The sequence below is a fragment of the Schistocerca americana genome, chromosome 8, assembly GCF_021461395.2.
Source record: "Schistocerca americana isolate TAMUIC-IGC-003095 chromosome 8, iqSchAmer2.1, whole genome shotgun sequence".
NCBI classification, from domain to species: Eukaryota; Metazoa; Arthropoda; class Insecta; order Orthoptera; family Acrididae; genus Schistocerca; species Schistocerca americana.
The window spans coordinates 387,823,326-387,842,262 of record NC_060126.1 but is presented as its reverse complement, the minus strand read 5'-3'; the positions used below and the strand labels follow the sequence as shown (position 1 = coordinate 387,842,262).

At 43.9% G+C, this 18,937-nt stretch overlaps 1 protein-coding gene across 1 annotated transcript in view; it reads left to right on the top strand.

Annotated features, from left to right (window-relative positions):
• Window positions 1-513: 513 nt before the first annotated feature.
• Window positions 514-18,937, top strand: part of LOC124545461 (lysosome membrane protein 2-like) — a 217,979-nt gene continuing 199,555 nt past the window's right edge. Inside the window, exon 1 of the mRNA XM_047124389.1 lies at window positions 514-681. Within this exon, the coding sequence (XP_046980345.1) occupies window positions 585-681 (97 nt within the window). The 5' untranslated portion in view covers window positions 514-584. The remainder of the gene's footprint in view (window positions 682-18,937) is intronic.

Sequence of the window (18,937 nt, the reverse complement as noted above, 5' to 3'; positions counted from 1 at the left end):
TGAAAAGCTAATCATTTGCATATCACAGCATCTTCTTTCTGTCATGTTTGTGGTGTAGCAATTTTAATGGCCAGTAGTATAGTATATGTTCCTTTCAGATTGTATTGACAGTAAAGTTTATATTCAAAAACAAAATGGTAACACATTTCGTGCGCCACCCCGTAGGTATCTCGGACTCGCGCGGTTTTTGCGCGTGAGGTTAGGTCCGTGTACGCCATGAACAACAATTCGCCAGTGTTGCAGGCACCGCTGCGCACCACTCAGTGTCAAGGTCGAGCGCACGGCGCGACCTCTAGCACCCGCGATCCGCGGAGACCTGAAGGTTATGGGCGCGCTGCAGAAATAGTGAGGTCCGGGGGTGGCGACCGAGTTGCCGGACGCCGCCGAATGGCAATAACAGGAGCGATAAACAGACGCTGCGGCAGCCAATAGTTCGACAACGATGTGGCGTGTTGGCGGCGGGAGGCGCGATAACCCCGGGACCGATACGCGAGGCGGGCGGAGCGGCGCGGAGCTGTGGCGAGTCTTCCCCGGGACGGAACGTACAGCAGCCGACTGCTCTGCTCCGCTGCGTTACCCGAGACATGTCGGCAGCGAGAGCCGACTCCGCCGCTGCGGCTGCCAACTACTCCCACGGCCGCGTGCGCAAGAGGGCTCCTCCGGGCCGACCCCTCGTCTGTCGTGAGTACCGCAGCCTTCATACTCACCTGTACTCCCCAGAGCGAGTGATCTGACAGCGGCGTGTAACTAGTGACCTACGTATGGACTCCTCAGTGCACGGCGTGCTCGCTGCATTTTCTTTAATGCTATACAGGGTGTTACAAAAAGGTACGGCCAAACTTTCAGGAAACATTCCTCACACACAAGTAAAGAAAAGACGTTACGTGGACATGTGTCCGGAAACGCTTAATTTCCATGTTAGAGCTCATTTCAGTTTCGTCGATATGTACTGTACTTCCTCGATTCACCGCCAGTTGCCCCAATTGAAGGAAGGTAATGTTGACTACGGTGCTTGTGTTGACATGCGACTCATTGCTCTACGGTACTAGCATCAATCACATCAGTATGTAACATCAACAGGTTAGTGTTCATTACGGACGTGGTTTTCCGGTCAGTGCAATGTTTACAAATGCGGAGTTGGCAGATGCCCGTTTGATGTATGGATTAGCACGGGGCAATAGCCGTGGCGCGGTACGTTTGTATCGAGACAGATTTCCAGAACGAAGGTGTCCCGACAGGAAGGCGTTCGAAGCAATTGATCGGCGTCTTAGGGAGCACGGAACATTCCAGCCTATGACTCGCGACTGGGGAAGACCTAGAAAGAGGAGGAGACCTGCAATGGACGAGGCAATTCTTCATGCAGTTGACGATAACGCTAATGTCAGCGTCAGAGAAGTTGCTGCTGTACAAGATAACGTTGACCACCTCACTGTATGGAGAGTGCTACGGGAGAACCAGTTGTTTCCGTACCATGTACAGCGTGTGCAGGCACTATCAGCAGCTGATTGGCCTCCACGGGTACACTTCTGCGAATGGTTCATCCAACAATGTGTCAATCCTCATTTCAGTGCAAATGTTCTCTTTACGGATGAGGCTTCATTCCAACGTGATCAAATTGTAAATTTTCACAATCAAGATGTGTGGGCTGACAAGATCCGCACGCAATTGTGCAATCACGTCATCAACACAGATTTTCTGTGAACGTTTGGGCACGCATTGTTGGTGATGTCTTGATTGGGCCCCATGTTCTTCCACCTACGTTCAATGGAGCACGTTATCATGATTTCGTACGGGATACTCTACCTGTGCTGCTAGAACATGTGCCTTTACAAGTACGACACAACATGTGGTTCATGCACGATGGAGCTCCTGCACATTTCAGTCGAAGTGTTCGTACGCTTCTCAACAACAGATTCGGTGACCGATGGATTGGTAGAGGCGGACCAATTCCATGGCCTTCATGCTCTCCTGACGTCAACCCTCTTGACTTTCATTTATGGGGGCATTTGAAAGCTCTTGTCTACGCAACCCCGGTACCAAATGTAGAGACTCTTCGTGCTCGTATTGTGGACGGCTGTGATACAATACGCCATTCTCCAGGGCTGCATCAGCGCATCAGGGATTCCATGCGAAGGAGGGTGGATGCATGTATCCTCCCTAACGGAGGACATTTTGAACATTTCCTATAACAAAGTGTTTGAAGTCATGCTGGTACGTTCTGTTGCTGTGTGTTTCCATTCCATGATTAATGTGATTTGAAGAGACGTAATAAAATGAGCTCTAACATGGAAAGTAACGTTTCCGGACACATGTCCACATAACATATTTTCTTTTTTTGTGTGAGAGCAATGTTTCCTTAAAGTTTGGCCGTACCTTTTTGTAACACCCTGTATACCAGTGTTGTTGACAGTAAGGTATCAAGATGGCGCCGACCGCCGTGACTTTACGCAGCGTCGCAGTTTCTAATGTCGAAGGTCACATGTCCAAATCTCACTTGGAGAATATTAAAGGAGGAGGAGGAGGGGAGTTTCACTGTGAATGTGATGTTTTTTCTGTATCCTGCAAATATACAGAATGCGAAATTAGTCAAAGCAAAGCAATAATTAAAATAAACAATACAATAGATGGTGAGTGTATTCAAAGATGACTCGATTATAAATCTGGAGTACCTGCCGTAAGGGCTTAGGGGTCAAACACCACATTAAATAATAATCTAATATATAAAAATGATTTTATTTCTTCGTCTTCTATGTGTCCCTGTACTATTCACCAGGTTACGATGAAACTGAGGTGAGTTGTTGCGCTCACGCCTGCGCAGGTTTCTGTGTGAGTAAGAATCACTTACCGCCCATAAAGGTGCGTGTCAAAAGGTGGTGGACTAGAAGCTTAACTCGGGCACTTCTGGGGCAATTTCAGTCAAATTTTGTGTGTAAATGATTCGTTATGTGTATAATTATTTATAAGAAAACATTGTGGCGGTAATATGCCACAGGGGAGTATTACGGGACCATTGCTTTTCACCTGTAGATAGTGTCGGAGGTTCCATGCGGCTTTTCGCGGATGATGCTGTAGTCAACAGAGAAGTTGCAGCATTAGAAAATTGCAGCGAAATGCAGGAAGATCTGCAGCGGTTAGGCACTTGGTGCAGGGAGTGGCAACTGACCCTTAACATAGACAAATGTAACGTATTGCGAATACATAGGAAGAAGGATCCTTTATTGTATGATTATATGATAGCGGAACAAACACTGGTAGCAGTTACTTCTGTAAAATATCTGGGAGTATGCGTGCGGAACGATTTGAAGTGGAATGATCATATAAAATTAATTGTTGGTAAGGCGGGTGCCAGGTTGAGATTCATTGGGAGAGTCCTGAGAAAAAGTAGTCCATCAACAAAGGAGGTGGCTTACAAAACACTCGTTCGACCTATACTTGAGTATTGCTCATCAGTGTGGGATCCGTACCAGGTCGGGTTGACAGAGGAGATAGAGAAGATCCAAAGAAGAGCGGCCCGTTTCGTCACAGGGTTATTTGGTAAGCGTGATAGAGTTACAGAGATGTTTAGGAAACTCAAGTGGCAGACTCTGCAAGAGAGGCGCTCTGCATCGCGCTATAGCTTGCAGTCCATGTTTCGAGAGGATGCGTTTCTGGATGAGGTATCGAATATATTGCTTCCCCCTACTTATACCTCCCGAGGAGATTCGAGCGCACACGGAGGCTTTCCGTCAGTCGTTCTTCCCGCGAACCATACGCCACTGGAACAGGAAAGGGAAGTAATGACAGTGGCACGTAAAGTGCCCTCCACTACACACCGTTGGGTGGCTTGCGGAGTATAGATGTAGATGTAGATGTAGTCACTCCTGAAGATGGGAGTGAGTGTGAGAAGATGTGACAGGTAAAAGTATTCGATATCGACCGATATTAGTGTGAGGTCGATAGTTTCCTGTTTCGCTAGTCTTATCAGTGACAGTCTTGACGAATTTCCACCCCTAGAGTTGCAGGTACAAAAAAATGGCTCTGAGCACTACGGGACTTAACATCTATTGTCATCAGTCCCCTAGAACTTAGAACTACTTAAACCTAACTAATCTAAGGACATCACACAACAACCAGTCATCACGAGGCAGAGAAAATCCGTGACCCCGCCGGGAATCGAACCCGGGAACCCGGGCGCGGGAAGTGAGAACGAGTTGCAGGTAGAGCGGTTGCAAAGACAGGGAGCTACCGACATAGCCTATATCTGTAACTCCTGAAAGAATGTCTACCAGAATTGGCACAGATATCTGTTGCTGTCGAAACAAAATATATTTCACTTCCATTAAACTTTTGTCATGGTTTCATCGTTAGAAGAATTAGTTAAGAAACTTTCTCCATAAATTGTCGCCAAGTACAGAAATCACGTACGGCTTTTCCAACGTACCAGTTTGGAAAGAATAAACACCACCGTCAATGCAACCAGTTGCGCAATCAAGAAACAAATTGTGGGCGAGTCTGTCACCTAAAAACGATTGGCAGCCCCATGAATGCCGATGAAATTTTAAATTATTCAGCTGAGCTCCACCAGCCTGTCACTGGAGATCGGCACACCAGTATTTCTTTTGCGCAACATTAATCCACCACAGCTGTGCAATGGAACCAGGCTCCCTTTCAAAAAACTGATATCAAACGCCATTGAAGCGACACTTCTTAATGGCGAGTCGAAAGCAGAAAATGTGCTGCTTCCCTATATTCGCAGCATTTCCACCGACATGCCATTTGATTTCAAACGACTGCATTTCCCCGTTTCCTTTAGTTCTCAATTACCATAAAAAAGGCGCAAGGTCAGTCTCTCCAAGTGTCTGCATTAAATCTTGAATATCCATGCATTTTTCATATCCTGTAAATTGATTCTTTTACATTGCTTCGAAAAAAGAAATGGTCAAATGAGCTACGGAACATGTTGCTAATTAACTAACGTGATTAATTATACGTTCCATTTTCACTAGAGCTAGAGCCGAAAAAATAGTTTTTGCAGAAGATGGAAAACTCAAAAATATTGTATATCCCAAAGCACTTGAATAATATTTTTCAAAGTGAATTAAATGCACAAAATATCACTTTCTTTCATTTATTTTGTACATGTAAATGTATTTGCTTTGTAAATGTGTACCTACATAGAAAGAAAAAGAAGCCCTGGTATGCATGCCGGGCTCAGATAGAAATAATCGTAATCGTAACAATAAAACAAACTGGCTGCTGCCAGTCTTAGTTTCAGACAAGACCGGAGTTGATGATATTGGTTCAATACAGTCGGAACTTGACATTGGAAATTTGTTTTGGGAATGGTCTAGTTGTCTGTGGAAACAAGGTGTGAAGGTACAGCAGAGTTTCCAACATACCTTCGTGGATGTCAGAATGATCTACATCGCTTGGAATGGCCAACATATCGCTCGGCCTTACATACATTTAATAACAAAGATGTCACACAACGGAGAAGCAACAGGACAGCGGTGACACTAGTAAACATGAGTGTTGTATTTCACAAAGGATAACAAACAGAGTGATCATCTAATTACGAAATCAATTAATCCCTGTTTATTATAAAGTTCGCTGATGACACAAATGAATTACAGATTATTAAAGGACATGTTAGATCACCAGAAATGGAGACAATAAGAAAATTGACAACTGTTGACATGGGATAGTGCTAATCTAGCACTTGAATATTCCGGTAAAGATTGGATAGTTTAGGTGACTCACACAAGACCTAATCTACGCATATATCATGGGTAGATAAATCTGTGTTGGGCAGGTAGCGATCACAAGAGTCCTCCAGAAGAATGAAAAAAACTGTACAAGCTATCAACATTTCTGACTGAGCCTTGAACGAGCCTTCATTCACTCGAGAAAAGTATTAAATTCGTGAAATGTGGTAACACTAACAATACAGTTACAAATGCACGGCATTTCTCATACCCTGCTCGCTAAGATGCGTTTTCTCAACGACATTCAGCACTCAGCCGTATGAAGCGTAGTGAGTACGGTGACCTGTCACAGATGCGATACATCAACTCTCTATCAGGTCAGCGGACGATATTCCCTTCAAGGTCCTCAGGCAAAGTCTCCCCCTCCGCATCCCAAACAGAAGTACCACCTCCTCCCTTCAAGTCAGAGAATCCCTTGTGCCAATAACAAAGACTCTGCAGGGTGCGATTCTAGGCGCTACAGTCCGGAACCGCGCGACCGCTACGGTCGCAGGTTCGAATCCTGCCTCGGGCATGGATGTGTGTGATGTCCTTAGGTTAGTTAGGTTTAAGTAGTTCTAAGTTCTAGGGGACTGATGACCTCAGAAGTTAAGTCCCATAGTGCTCAGAGCCATTTGAACGATTTTCAGGGTGCTGGACAATGATACTTTTGTGACAATTCTTTGCCCCCCTAGTAAAGATTTCACAATACTGACCAATCGTTACTCACCCATACATGCAGTTCTTAACTAGTTCTGTGTTACTCTCCCACTCCGCAACTAAGTTTACTACTCGAGCCAATACAATCTCTGGTGGCCTGAACTCCTACTTTTCGAGGAACCTTCTTACAACTCTTCAGGCCAGGGGTTATTCAACCCATGGAAAACGGCGCCGAGAAATCGGCCCATCGCATTACAAAGAGAAAGGAATCGCTGTCTACAATGAAGGTCTCTCGCTTCTCAAGGAACGCGATCTTTATCTAACTTCCCAGAAGACGACCTATCAGCGAAAAAAACAAGGGGTCTTTGGAGTATGTTTTTTGCGTATGGCACAGCCTGTATACTGTCTAGTCACATTAATGTGACCACCTGTGTCATACGTTGTATTGTGCTGCTGTTAAAAGGCTGAATAACCACCTGGTGCAGTGCGAGGCGTGCGGGAAGGAAGGTACCGACACGAATGTGGAGCCGTGCCAACTCCTGTGCAGAGGCGAAATGTGCCAGGTCTCTTGACTGAGAATCGATAACCTGAACAGCCCGATCGAGGTGGTCCCACAGAGTCTAAATTGGGTTTGAATACGGATAATTTGGTGGCCATGGGAGTACAGTAAACTCATTCTGGTGCTATTCGAACCATGCTCTAACAATGTGAAGTGTGTGACAAGTTGCACTTTCCTGCTGGAAAATGCCATTGTGCCGAGGAAAAACAAAACCACATGTGGGTGTGGTAATAGTCCCAAAGGACACGTGCATTCTGTCGTTGATCCGTTGGACCTTCCAGAATGGCGAGATCTTCGAGGCAATGCCACAAAACGTTCCACGCAGCATTACGCTCCCTTCTGGTAGCAGGGTGTATTAAAATAAACTATTATACACATTCTCTAATTAATAGTGTATTTTAATACGACAGTGTGCCATCTTACGCAATTTATAACACTTAGTAAGTAAGCATTGCAAATATGGATTCTTATACGGTTATATCACTCGTTATGTATTTCACTGTTATTGTCGAACCTGCTTTCAGAAAACCCTTGATAATGCCACTTTGAAGCCTAAATCATGATTGTGTAAGTGTAAATGTAACACTTTAAATAAACAATAGTCTAATGGCGGTACTGACTTTAAAGAAAGTCGAAAAGCATCTACATCTCCTTACTTCTTGTTTGCCACTACACATGATGGAATGTAACATTTTCCAGACGTTCGCCTAACCCAGACCATTCTATCGGATTTCCACATGGTATAGCATTATTCATTACTCCAAATCACTCGCTTGCTGTCATCCACTGTCCAGGAGCGTTGCTCTTTTCACCAAATCGAGCGTCCCTTAGCATTGGCTACACAAATGTATGGTTTATGAGCAGACGCTGGACAGCTGTATCCCATTCTTTTAACTACCTACGCGCCGTCGTTGTTCAACCTGGACTGCTGGTAGTACTTCGGAAATCATGCGTGGTTGCTTCCACTGATGTCATGCAATTTTTTGTAGAACCACCCTCCGCGATGCTCGACTGTCCCCGTCCGTCAACACATGCGATCTGCCTGGTCTTGGGGTAACTGTGATTTTTCTTCGAGTTTCCACCTCACAGTCACAGCACCAACAATGGACTTGGGCATCCTTAGAAGGGCTGAAATGTTTTTGATGGATGTGCTAATCAGGTGACGTCCAATGACCAGTATACGTCAATAAGCTGTCTTGACCGACGTATTCTGCTGTACTCTACTGAGAACACAATTCTCTCGCCTCATTTTATACTGGCGGGTGTCCGCAGCTCGTGGTCGTGCGGTAGCGTTCTCGCTTCCCACGCCCGGGTTCCCGGGTTCGATTCCCGGCGGGGTCAGGGATTTTCTCTGCCTCGTGATGACTGGGTGTTGTGTGATGTCTTTAGGTTAGTTAGCTTTAAGTAGTTCTAAGTTCTATGGGACTGATGACCATAGATGTTAAGTCCCATAATGCTCAGAGCCATTTTAACCATTTTTTTTACTGGCGGGGCCGTCTCTGGTGACATCTAGTGGTCAATCCCGCAGTACATAGGGGTGCCCGGATACTTCTGATCAGATATTTTATTAATGTTTTTACCTTAGAACAGCCTCTATGCAGCTAATTAAGGACACTATTTGTTTTGCTAAACACGCCTCTCCTCCTTTAAGGCAGCACTACTGTCTGAGGGCGCTGATATCGCTCTGGTTCACAAGCAGTGCAACAAAAACACATACAGAGCAATATCATCACATTCAGCCACTGAAGATATCTTAATAAACTGCCGCGAAACGCGTCTGAAAAAACAAATATTGTATTTATTTAGATGTATACAGGCAGTCTTAACCTAAAAGCATTCATACAATCTTTTCTAAGCAACTCCATCAATACTTTGACCTCTGTTCCATCTGGGAACCGACCGGATAAATGTGAGATAATCTTCGCTTAAAAGAGTGTTAAATGGAGAAGCCAAAGACGTAATATTTTGCAAAGTAAATGAATTTGGGAAGGCTTAGTGGCAAGTAAATGATAAATTCACCAACTGCTTCGACCTCCAACCTGGAGGACCACTAAATTTTTTTTCAATGGTTTCTTCCTTTAGAAGTAGTCCAAACCTGAAACCGCATGGTAGAAAATGTTAGTTTTGGTCTGCCTCAGATGTTTTATTTCCCCAGTACTCCCCGTATAACGGGGGATGTTCCCCTATCTGTCATCTGAGTTTGGCTCCAATTGGGAGACTAACAACTGGAGTTTATTTAATGGAATTCTCCGCTATTAGCACATTCGAACTGATGCTATATGTAGAATATTTAAAACAATAGTTAAGAGCACTAATACATATTGTTCAGAGAGTTTGGATGATGACATGGTAACCAAACTCAAAATTAGTAGCTACAAAGATGGGTTTGTGCAGACAATCATCAGTGATAGAAGGAAAAGAAGAAAGAAAAGTTGAAGCAATTAGAGACAAAATGAATGTCGAAAATTAGGTTATTGATTTTATGTCAACGGAACGTAGGAAGAAAAGCTGCCAAAGTGTGTAATGGACTGGATTCCAAATAGAAGTAGGAAAAGGGACGACCGCCTAATAGTTGCGTCAAGGGGATTTTGTCATTAATATTGGAGAAGAATATTTCTGCACAGCTATAGGGGAATACAGAAGAACGGAGAAAAAATTAGACACAACCTATATAGGGTGTTAGAAAAAATATTCCGTATTTTGCAGGACCAAAACGAGGTAAAAAAGTCCAGCAAACAAAGGCCCTAAGATGTATACCTTAATAAATATAAGTACCGTTATTTTAAATTTATGGATGGGCAGGAATAACTGGCGACAGACTAATAGAAGCTTACATATTACCAAACAGGCTGACTGGTGCCTAGTAACCATCTTGCCTGTCCTGCTAGAGGAGGCATCGTTCCGGCAACGGCTGGAGATTTCATTCACACACGATGGAGCACCATCCCAATTTCCCAGACATGTGAGAGAACAAATCACACAGACATTAAATCGGCCATGAATTAATTTGTCGGTGATCTCCAGTATGTTGGCCATCTCGTTCCCCGATCTTAATCCCTTGGATTTTTCATTCTGGGGATACTTGGAATTTTGGGTGTAACCAAGTCCGTTTAATGAGCTACAAGAAAGTATCATCAAGGCCTTCCAGTACAGTAGCGAACAGCTCTTAAGGTATGCATTTTAGAGCCCATTTTTACTGGGCATTTTTTCATGTATTCGTGCGTGCTGTCACCTCTTAAAATATGGAATATTTTTTAATTACTCTGTATAGGTGTAAACGTTGTTAAATCAGAAATAATGTTTTTAAATTTCTCTTTTTGGGTGTTTATCACGTAACCTGTTGCCTAATGTCATTCACAAAATTGTGGGATACATCACCTGTAGACAAAATTAGGCACATTCATATCTTAAATCGAACTCACACTCAAAGTTCACTTCTTCATTTGTTTCATTACTTCAATACGTCGATAATTTTTTCAGCCGTTAAGGGCCCTAACATGACAAATTATCAGACGAAAAGACAGACATCGCCCACGTCATATCTCCAGGGTTCGTGCCGTATTGTTCAGATTGAAAAAGCTGATAAAACGTTTGCAGCGTCAAATTAAACTGTTCGAGCCTAGGAAAAACAAGGAAGGGGAAAAAGTACGAGCTGACAGTATATTTGTAAACAAGGAATGTTAATTAATGCAGCGACATGAAAAACATGTTTTTATACATGGAACAGAATAAAGTAGATGGCTTCGCCACTACCTCCAAGGAGTAATCTTCCCTGTCGGTTTCTCAAAACAAACAACAGTGCTGATCAAAAGTATTTGGCTTGATCGTCCAAGAGGAAGCAAACGTCGTCAGTTAGGGCTTTCAAGATTTCAAATAACAAAACGTGATTTTTTCCCTGATCACTTTGAAGAGAAACTATGGTTCATAAGCTTTCATTAGGAGAAAAGGAAAATTCGGTACGATCGCACCGGCTTGCTAGCTGCATACCCTGTACCTTAATGTCGTGTATTTTCTAGCCGTTGAAACCTTAGAATTTTTTTTACGTACTCTTTTCTCGCAATGTGACCTTGTTGCAAACTGCAAAATTAATTAAAGACATGGAATTAGAATGAACACTAATCTAAATTATGAGTGTGAACAAAGGTATTAATCTAGCACGTTATTGCACTGGAATTACGTGTCCATTTGGTTATACCTCTTTTTGTCTAGATGAAGAGACTAAAAGTAGTCTCGCATCATATTTGTATTCCAGCGACTCTGGTACCGCATTTCCATCATTTTGATAACTTAATGAAAGCTTCGCCTTGTTCTCCACTAACACTGTCCAAATTTTTAAGAAAAATACGAGGTGAATGTTCAGAAATTCAATCTTACGCTCATCAAAAAACCTCACAGCTTGAACATTCAAGAATGTTGCTTACAACAGAAGTAAAGTATGGGACTTTTTGCTGCCAAAAAACTTACTACGACCTCCTTGAATAGTTCGTAAGCCTACCTGAAACTCACGATCATTTCCATTTCGAATTTGGGTCCGAACGGCATTTTTCAAAAGTCCAACAGCCACGACTTCAGTTTCATTTCTGACACGTGAAGAAACTTCTAACAGAGATATTTCAAACATTCTCAAAAAATGATTAAGGCTTTCACAAAGTGTTTCATTAGGCCCATCTTGTACGTAAAGGGGCTAATATAATTTTTTGTACTAGTTATCTTGGAAGAAACGGTACTAAGTGATGCGTGACTGCTTTTCATGGTGAATCTTGCCCACTATATTGTGTTTTTCGAAAGTAATAGATTGGAAACAAATATGAGATTGAACTTAATTTTCTGGACAATCTGCGAAATATTCACAGGCCTACGATTTCGTCTTCGTTGCCATCAACATGCACTGCAGATATAACATTTAGTGCAGCCTTTCCCTGGCAAAAGAATGATAACAGCTCCAGTTAAATGGTAGAGTTTTCCTCGAATGTTTTTTGGAGATACAGAGCCACCAAGTTGCACGTTGCAATGAAGAGAAGGCCACACCACTCTTTATGACTCTGCATATTGGATCATTCCGCATGACACCCGAGCCTCTTGTACACAGACTATCGGAATGCCACGAAATTGTGACGTCAGACGCGTGTTAACATTCGCGAGAGTTTCATGGGCTTTCCATCATGAGAAATACATCGAGAAGTTCTACACTGAAGTGCCGAAGAAACTCGTATAGGCAGAGATATGTAAACAGGCAGAATACCACGCAGCGACCGGCAACGCTCATATAAGACAACAGTTGTTAGACCGGTTACTGCTGCTGCAATGGCAGGTTATGAAAAGTTAAGTGAGTTTGAACCTGGTGTTACAGTCGACGCACGAGCGATGGAACACAGCATGTCCATGGTAGCTATGGAGTGATTTTCCGGTACGACCGTTTCAAGATTGTGCCGTGAATATCAGGAATCCGGTAAAACATCAAATCTCCAACATCACTGCGACAGGAACAAGATCCTGCAAGAACGGGACCAACGACAACTGAAGAGAATCGTTCAGCGTGACAGAAATGCAACCCTTCCGCAAATTGCTGCAGATTTCAAGGCTGAGCCATCAACAAGTGTCAGCATGCGAAACGTTCAACGAAACATCATCGGTACGGGCTTTCGGAGCCGTAGGCCCACTCGTGTACCCTTGATGACTGCACGACACAAAGCTTTACACCTCGCCTGGGTCCGTTAACACCACCATTGTAGTGATGCTGACTGGAAACATGTTACCTGATCGGACGAGTTTCGTTTCAAATTGTATCGAGCGGATGGAGATGTACAGGCATGGAGACAACCTAATGAATCCATGGACCCTACATGTCAGCAGGGGAATGATCAAGCTGGTAGAGGCTCTGTAATGGTGTGGGGTGCATGCAGTTAGAGTGATAAGGGACCCCTGATGCGTCTAGATACGACTCTGTAAGGTGACACGTACGTAAGCATCCTGTCTGATCACCTGCATCCATTCATGTCCATTATGCATTACGGCGGATTTGGGCAATTCCAGCAGGATAATGCGACACCCCACAAGTCTACAACTGCTACAGAGTGGCTCCAGGAAAACTCTTTCGAGTTTAAACACTCCTCTGGACACATTATTGATTATTGAGCATATCTGGGATGTCTTGCGACTTGCTGTTTAGAAGAGATCTCCACACCCTCGAAGTTTTACTGATTTATGGACAGCCCTGCAGGATTCATAGAGTCAGTTCCCTCCAGCACTACTTCAGGCGTTAGTCGAGTCCAAGCCAAGTCGTGTTGCTACACTTATTCGTGCTCGCGGGGCCCTACACTATATTAGGCAGGTGTACCAATTTCTTTGGTTCTTCAGTGTAATTTCCCATCCCTACCTTAGTGCCGACACGGAAACGCTGCATGAGCCGGCATTATGCAGGGGTCCTGTTGTGGGCAATAGAAGAGCCAGTGACGTGCCATGCTGCGAAAACCGTAGCGTGTTCAAGTAGCCAAAGGTGTGGGTATCTCCAATACATAAATCGATCGCCAAGTTGACAACTCTGTATCCTGAAAACCAGAATAATTCTCCTGTGACACACTGGTGAAGGAATGAGGTCAGATACGCGGCAGGGCTTGTCATGTCGAGTGCATTTAGAAAAAACCAAGTGCAATTATCGGAACAGAACAAACACGCCGCCTTGTGCTTGTGTATCACTGCCTCCTCAGGTACATTCCGCGTGTTCGAACTGTGACCCTGCTATGTTTGTACTGGGTGGCTATACACAGTAATTAAAGTGCAGCAGCTACTCATGGAGTCCCAGTGTGGGTTATAATTATTATGTCGTAGCGAAACTTGGTAGACATGCTAAAGCGAAAATGGGGAACCGATTTACGCTGGAAAAAATTAGTTGCAAATCTGGCACAGACTGCATCTTGTTGACGTCTCTGATGCTCGTATTAAACAAACTATGTAAAGGGCGGTTAATAATAGAATCGACATTACGCCTTTCTCCCTTGTCTGACTTTTTCTGCCCACGTCTCATTCTAACCCATTACGTATGGAAACATTTCTATACGTGTTCCTTGCTGTCACAACCAAAATCGGAACTAATTTTTTCCTGCGTAAATTTGTTTTGCATCAACGCATTAGAATATGTACCCCAAGCTTCGCTGCCATACGACAATTACTGGACCTCTGTGACTAGCTGCACTTTGCTTGTAACCACCGTTATAACCATCCGGTACTACAAAGTTTTGAAGCGAAGCCCCTTCTGCGTCCATTGTTTCAGGTTGGCTGGTTCTGGGTGAAGTGTTACTTGTGTGGGAAGCTGTGGTGTGGGACCTCCCGAAATGCAGCGAGTGCAGAGTCAACAGTGGTTACTCAGCAGTAACATTCTGTATTAGCTGGTGCCTGCAATGCTAGTGGCCCGAAAGCTGGTTGCGTCTAGTAGGTAGCCTATGACATCCCCTCCTGAGACAGCGGTGGCTGGTGCCGGTTCAAAATGGTTCAAATGGCTCTGAGCACTATGGGACTTAACATCTATGGTCATCAGTCCCCTAGAACTTAGAACTACTTAAACCTAACTAACCTAAGGACAGCACACAACACCCAGCCATCACGAGGCAGAGAAAATCCCTGACCCCGCCGGGAATCCAACCCGGGAACCCGGGCGTGGGAAACGGCTGGTGCCGGAAGTGGCCTTGTTGACACAAGTCGTCTCTTCATCTACATCCACATCTACATCTCGCTGCCATAAGCCCAAGCCAGGTGACGGAATACCGCTGGCGTCGGTGATTCTGACGGGAAGTGTGCAGCCCCCCTCCCCACTCCCCTCCTCCCCACCTTCCTGTCGAATCTAGAACTATCAGAGACTACCTGGAACTCAGATGCACTCACTGGGCAACCTCGCCTCGGCAGACCCAATTTGAAGCTCGGAACCATCAGAGCTGTCTGACAGCTTATAAACCAACAGCTTCGCCTAGTTGTTGACGGTATTCTATGAGGCTGGAATAGCTTAGTCTCAAATCACGTCGATGAATAGTATCGTATCATTGACATCCTATCACCTTGAATTTTAATTCCATTCGTGAATCTTTCTTTTATTTCCATCGTTGCCCTTTTCTACCTTGTGTATGCGGTACTACCGCCATCTTTATATGTGTTTATCTTTGTCACCTCAGTGTATATCAGACGATAACTGAGTGAGACGAAAGCCGGTTACTAACTTACGAGGGTTAAGTCAATTATTATCCGCAATTTAGTTATATTTTTATTTATTTTGGTAGTACTGTCGTTTTATGTTCATGACGCATGCTTTGTTTATTTCTTGTTATATCTTTGCGATTTTCAAGCTGCTAGGTTAGTTTCGTTATCGCTGCCGTGCTGTTAATCATGGTTGCTCCGCTGTCTATTTGCACCAAAGAAGAGCAACGTTCAGTGATCCGTTTTTTGTGGTCAGAAGGCGTCTCAGAAGCTGAAATTCATAGACGACTTTCGGTACAGTACGAGAACACTGTTTAGCCACAACGGAGTGTCTACGAATGGATTGAAAACATCCGAAATGGTCACACAATTGTTTCACACGATGAAGGAGCCGGACGACCTTTACCGCCACAAATGAAGAAACCATTGAGCGTTCACGTGAAATGATTCTCTTAGACAGACGATTAACTGTTGACGAAGTGGCACATCGTCCGCAAATAAGTCATGGTTCCACCTACGAAATCATCCACAACAGACTTCGGTTTCATAAAGTTTGTGCAAGATGGGTTCCAAAACAATTCACTGAGTTGCATAAACAAACGCGCTTGGACATCTGCAAAAAACATTTGGATCGCTATGGTAACGAAGGGAAAAACTTCTTAGACAGGATCATTACTCGTAACGGAACATGCATCCATAATTACGAGCCGGAGAGTAAACGGCAGAGTATGGAATGGAAACATCCAAATTCGTCGCGCAAGAAAAAGTTCAAGACCCACCCGTCGGCAGGAAAACTGTGCATACGGTTTTTTGGGACGCACAAGGTCCAGTACTGGAACATTATAGGGAAAGGGCCACAACAATAAACAGTGTACGTTACAGTGAAAGGTGTAGTGTTGTTGCACGACAATGCCCGTCCGCATACTGCTGCCCACACTGCTGAAACGCTCCAGAAACTCAAATTTGACCTTCCGCTTTGTGCCGGCCGAAGTGGCCGTGCGGTTAAAGGCGCTGCAGTCTGGAACCGCAAGATCGCTACGGTCGCAGGTTCGAATCCTGCCTCGGGCATGGATGTGTGTGATGTCCTTAGGTTAATTAGGTTTAGGTAGTTCTAAGTTCTAGGGGACTGATGACCTCAGAAGTTAAGTCCCATAGTGCTCAGAGCCATTTTTTTCTACCCGAAACAGTGGGAAATAATTTACGTTTGATGGTATCTGGTCAAACCGTTGCAAAGTGTCAGATACACAGGAGTAGTACAAAAATATAGAAACAATGAGAGAATTACATGCTGAATCATAAATGCAATAAAACGTGCATGGTGAGTTGTTGTATCAGAGCCGGCCGGAGTGGCCGTGCGGTTCTAGGCGCTACAGTCTGGAACCGCGAGACCGCTACGGTCGCAGGTTCGAATCCTGCCTCGGGCATTGATGTGTGTGATGTCCTTCGGTTAGTTATGTTTAAGTAGTTCTAAGTTCTAGGGGACTGATGACCTTAGAAGTTAAGTCCCATAGTGCTCAGAGTCATTTTGTTGTATCAGACAACAAACGGCGCCTCTGTAATGCCCTTGACAAATTGTTAGTCGCGGTCATAACGGTGTTTCTGTGTAGCTGTGCGACCATTATATTGGAACCAAGTGAATTCGAACGTGGACTAATTGTTTGTGTTCGTATGGTGGATGCTTCCGTAACCCAGGAAGTCAAAATGTTTGTGATTTAAGAGGAACCGTACCAAAGATTTATACCACGTACAGGGAAAACGGAGAAATATCATCCGCTAAGACACAACGCGGCGAAAATTTGTGCAGAGTGATCGTGACGGACGGGCATTGAGAAAGATTATGACGAAACATAAGAGGGCAACAGTTGCAAAAATCATTGCAGACGTGAATGTCGTATTCGCAAACCCTCTCGGCAGCAAAACAACTCAAAAAGAGCTCCATAAGCAGGGAATTGCAGGGCGAGATGGAATTCCAAAACTACACATCAGTGGTGTAAAAGCCTGAAACAGGAAAACGAAGCCGTAAAACCAAGACTATGCAGCAATGGAAGAAAATCATTTTGTGGGTGAGTCTTGTTTCGTACTGTTTCCAACTTAAGGTCGAGTTTCCTTTCCAAAAGTGAAAAATGTCGTGGTTTCGGTGGCAATTTGGGCAGCCATATCGTGGTATTCCATGGGTCCCACAGTTACTCCGCAATGTTGCATTACGGCTGAGGTATACGTGACCATTTTGGCTGATCAGGCCCATCACATGGAACGATGCTATGGTGGCGCTGTGTTCTAGGACGACAGGACGGCTGTACATGAAGTCTTCACGGGTTGTCAGCCGAGTAGCGCCGTCGTCTCGTAGCAACGTTTCGATGGAATGCGTCTCCATCATCTTCAGGCGAAGACAACCCGTAAAAACTTTATATATGGAATTCGCCGAGAAAGCCTGCACTCACACCACTTCGCCTGAAGATGAAAGAGACGCATTCCATCGAAACGTTGCTACGAGACGACGACGCTACTCGGCTGACAACCCGTGAAGACTTCAATATATGAAATTCGCCGAGAGAGCCTGCTCACACAGCTGGCTTTGTGACCACCACATCTCCTGCGACTGCCACAGTCGTCACATCTCAATATCATTGAGCTTTTATGGAATACTTCGGAGAGAAGAGTCCGTAACCTCTGTCCACCTTCGTCAGAGTTACCTGAACTTACCACTCTTTTGCAGGGAAGGTGTTATAAGATTCCCTTGAAAACGGTAAAGGATCTGTATTTGTCCATTTTAATATGACTGGAAGTTGTTTTGAATGCCAACGGTTTTTCTGCACTTTATTTTTCTCCACTCCCTGTTCACCAAAGTAACTAAGTCACTCTCCTTAAAATTAACTGATAGTCAATAAGACTACACTCTGCATATGCCTCATATTTATTTTAAATAAATAACTAAGAAAGTAATGTTGCCAAAGTTTTGTTTCGTTCAGTACAAAACCGGATCACTTATAAACAAATGAAATTACAAGAAATAAAAATGTTCAAATGTGTGTGAAATCTTATGGGACTTAACTGCGAAGGTCATCAGTCCCTAAGCGTATATACTACTTAACATAAATTATCCTAAGGACAAACACACATACCCATGCCCAAGGGAGGACTCAAACCTCCGCCGGGACCAGCCGACAAGAAATAAAAATATCTCCTCTAACTGCGCTTACTACACCTTGTGTTCTTACGGTCAGTGCATACTGAGAGGCCACGCCTTGACAAGGTTTTCATTCGCCTCTCGTTGACTTCTAATTGGCGTCTTCTGAAAATTTTTGAGAACGTCTCGTAGGACATGTAACTAACATTATGTTTATCTTAGTGTACTGGCTTAGGACACGAGTTGAAGATTACGACAGAATAAACAACTAACTTACATAACACATACACAGATAACCTCACTGCTTACAAATTGCATAATGCCCACTATTATATCAGATACAGCCATCTGTTTACAACAGCAGGTTACCCATTTCCCACAAACAAGAGCGGACTGTGTGCTTAATAATTAAGACTTGCGATGCTTACGTATCCGAGAGGAACCCAATTTTTTCATGTAAGATGTTTCATGCGAAAGACAGGCTCGAATACTTACAACATTTGTGACACATTTATTGTATTTTTCAGAACCCATTAGTAAAGGAAAACCATTGTACTTACTCGGGAGAAATATGCATATTACGAGTATTTCATTACTTCGAATTCTAAGGCTATGACTTTACTTATTCTTATTAATTATTCAATTGAAGTCATCATCTTAGAGCGATTCAGCACTCTGATTGGT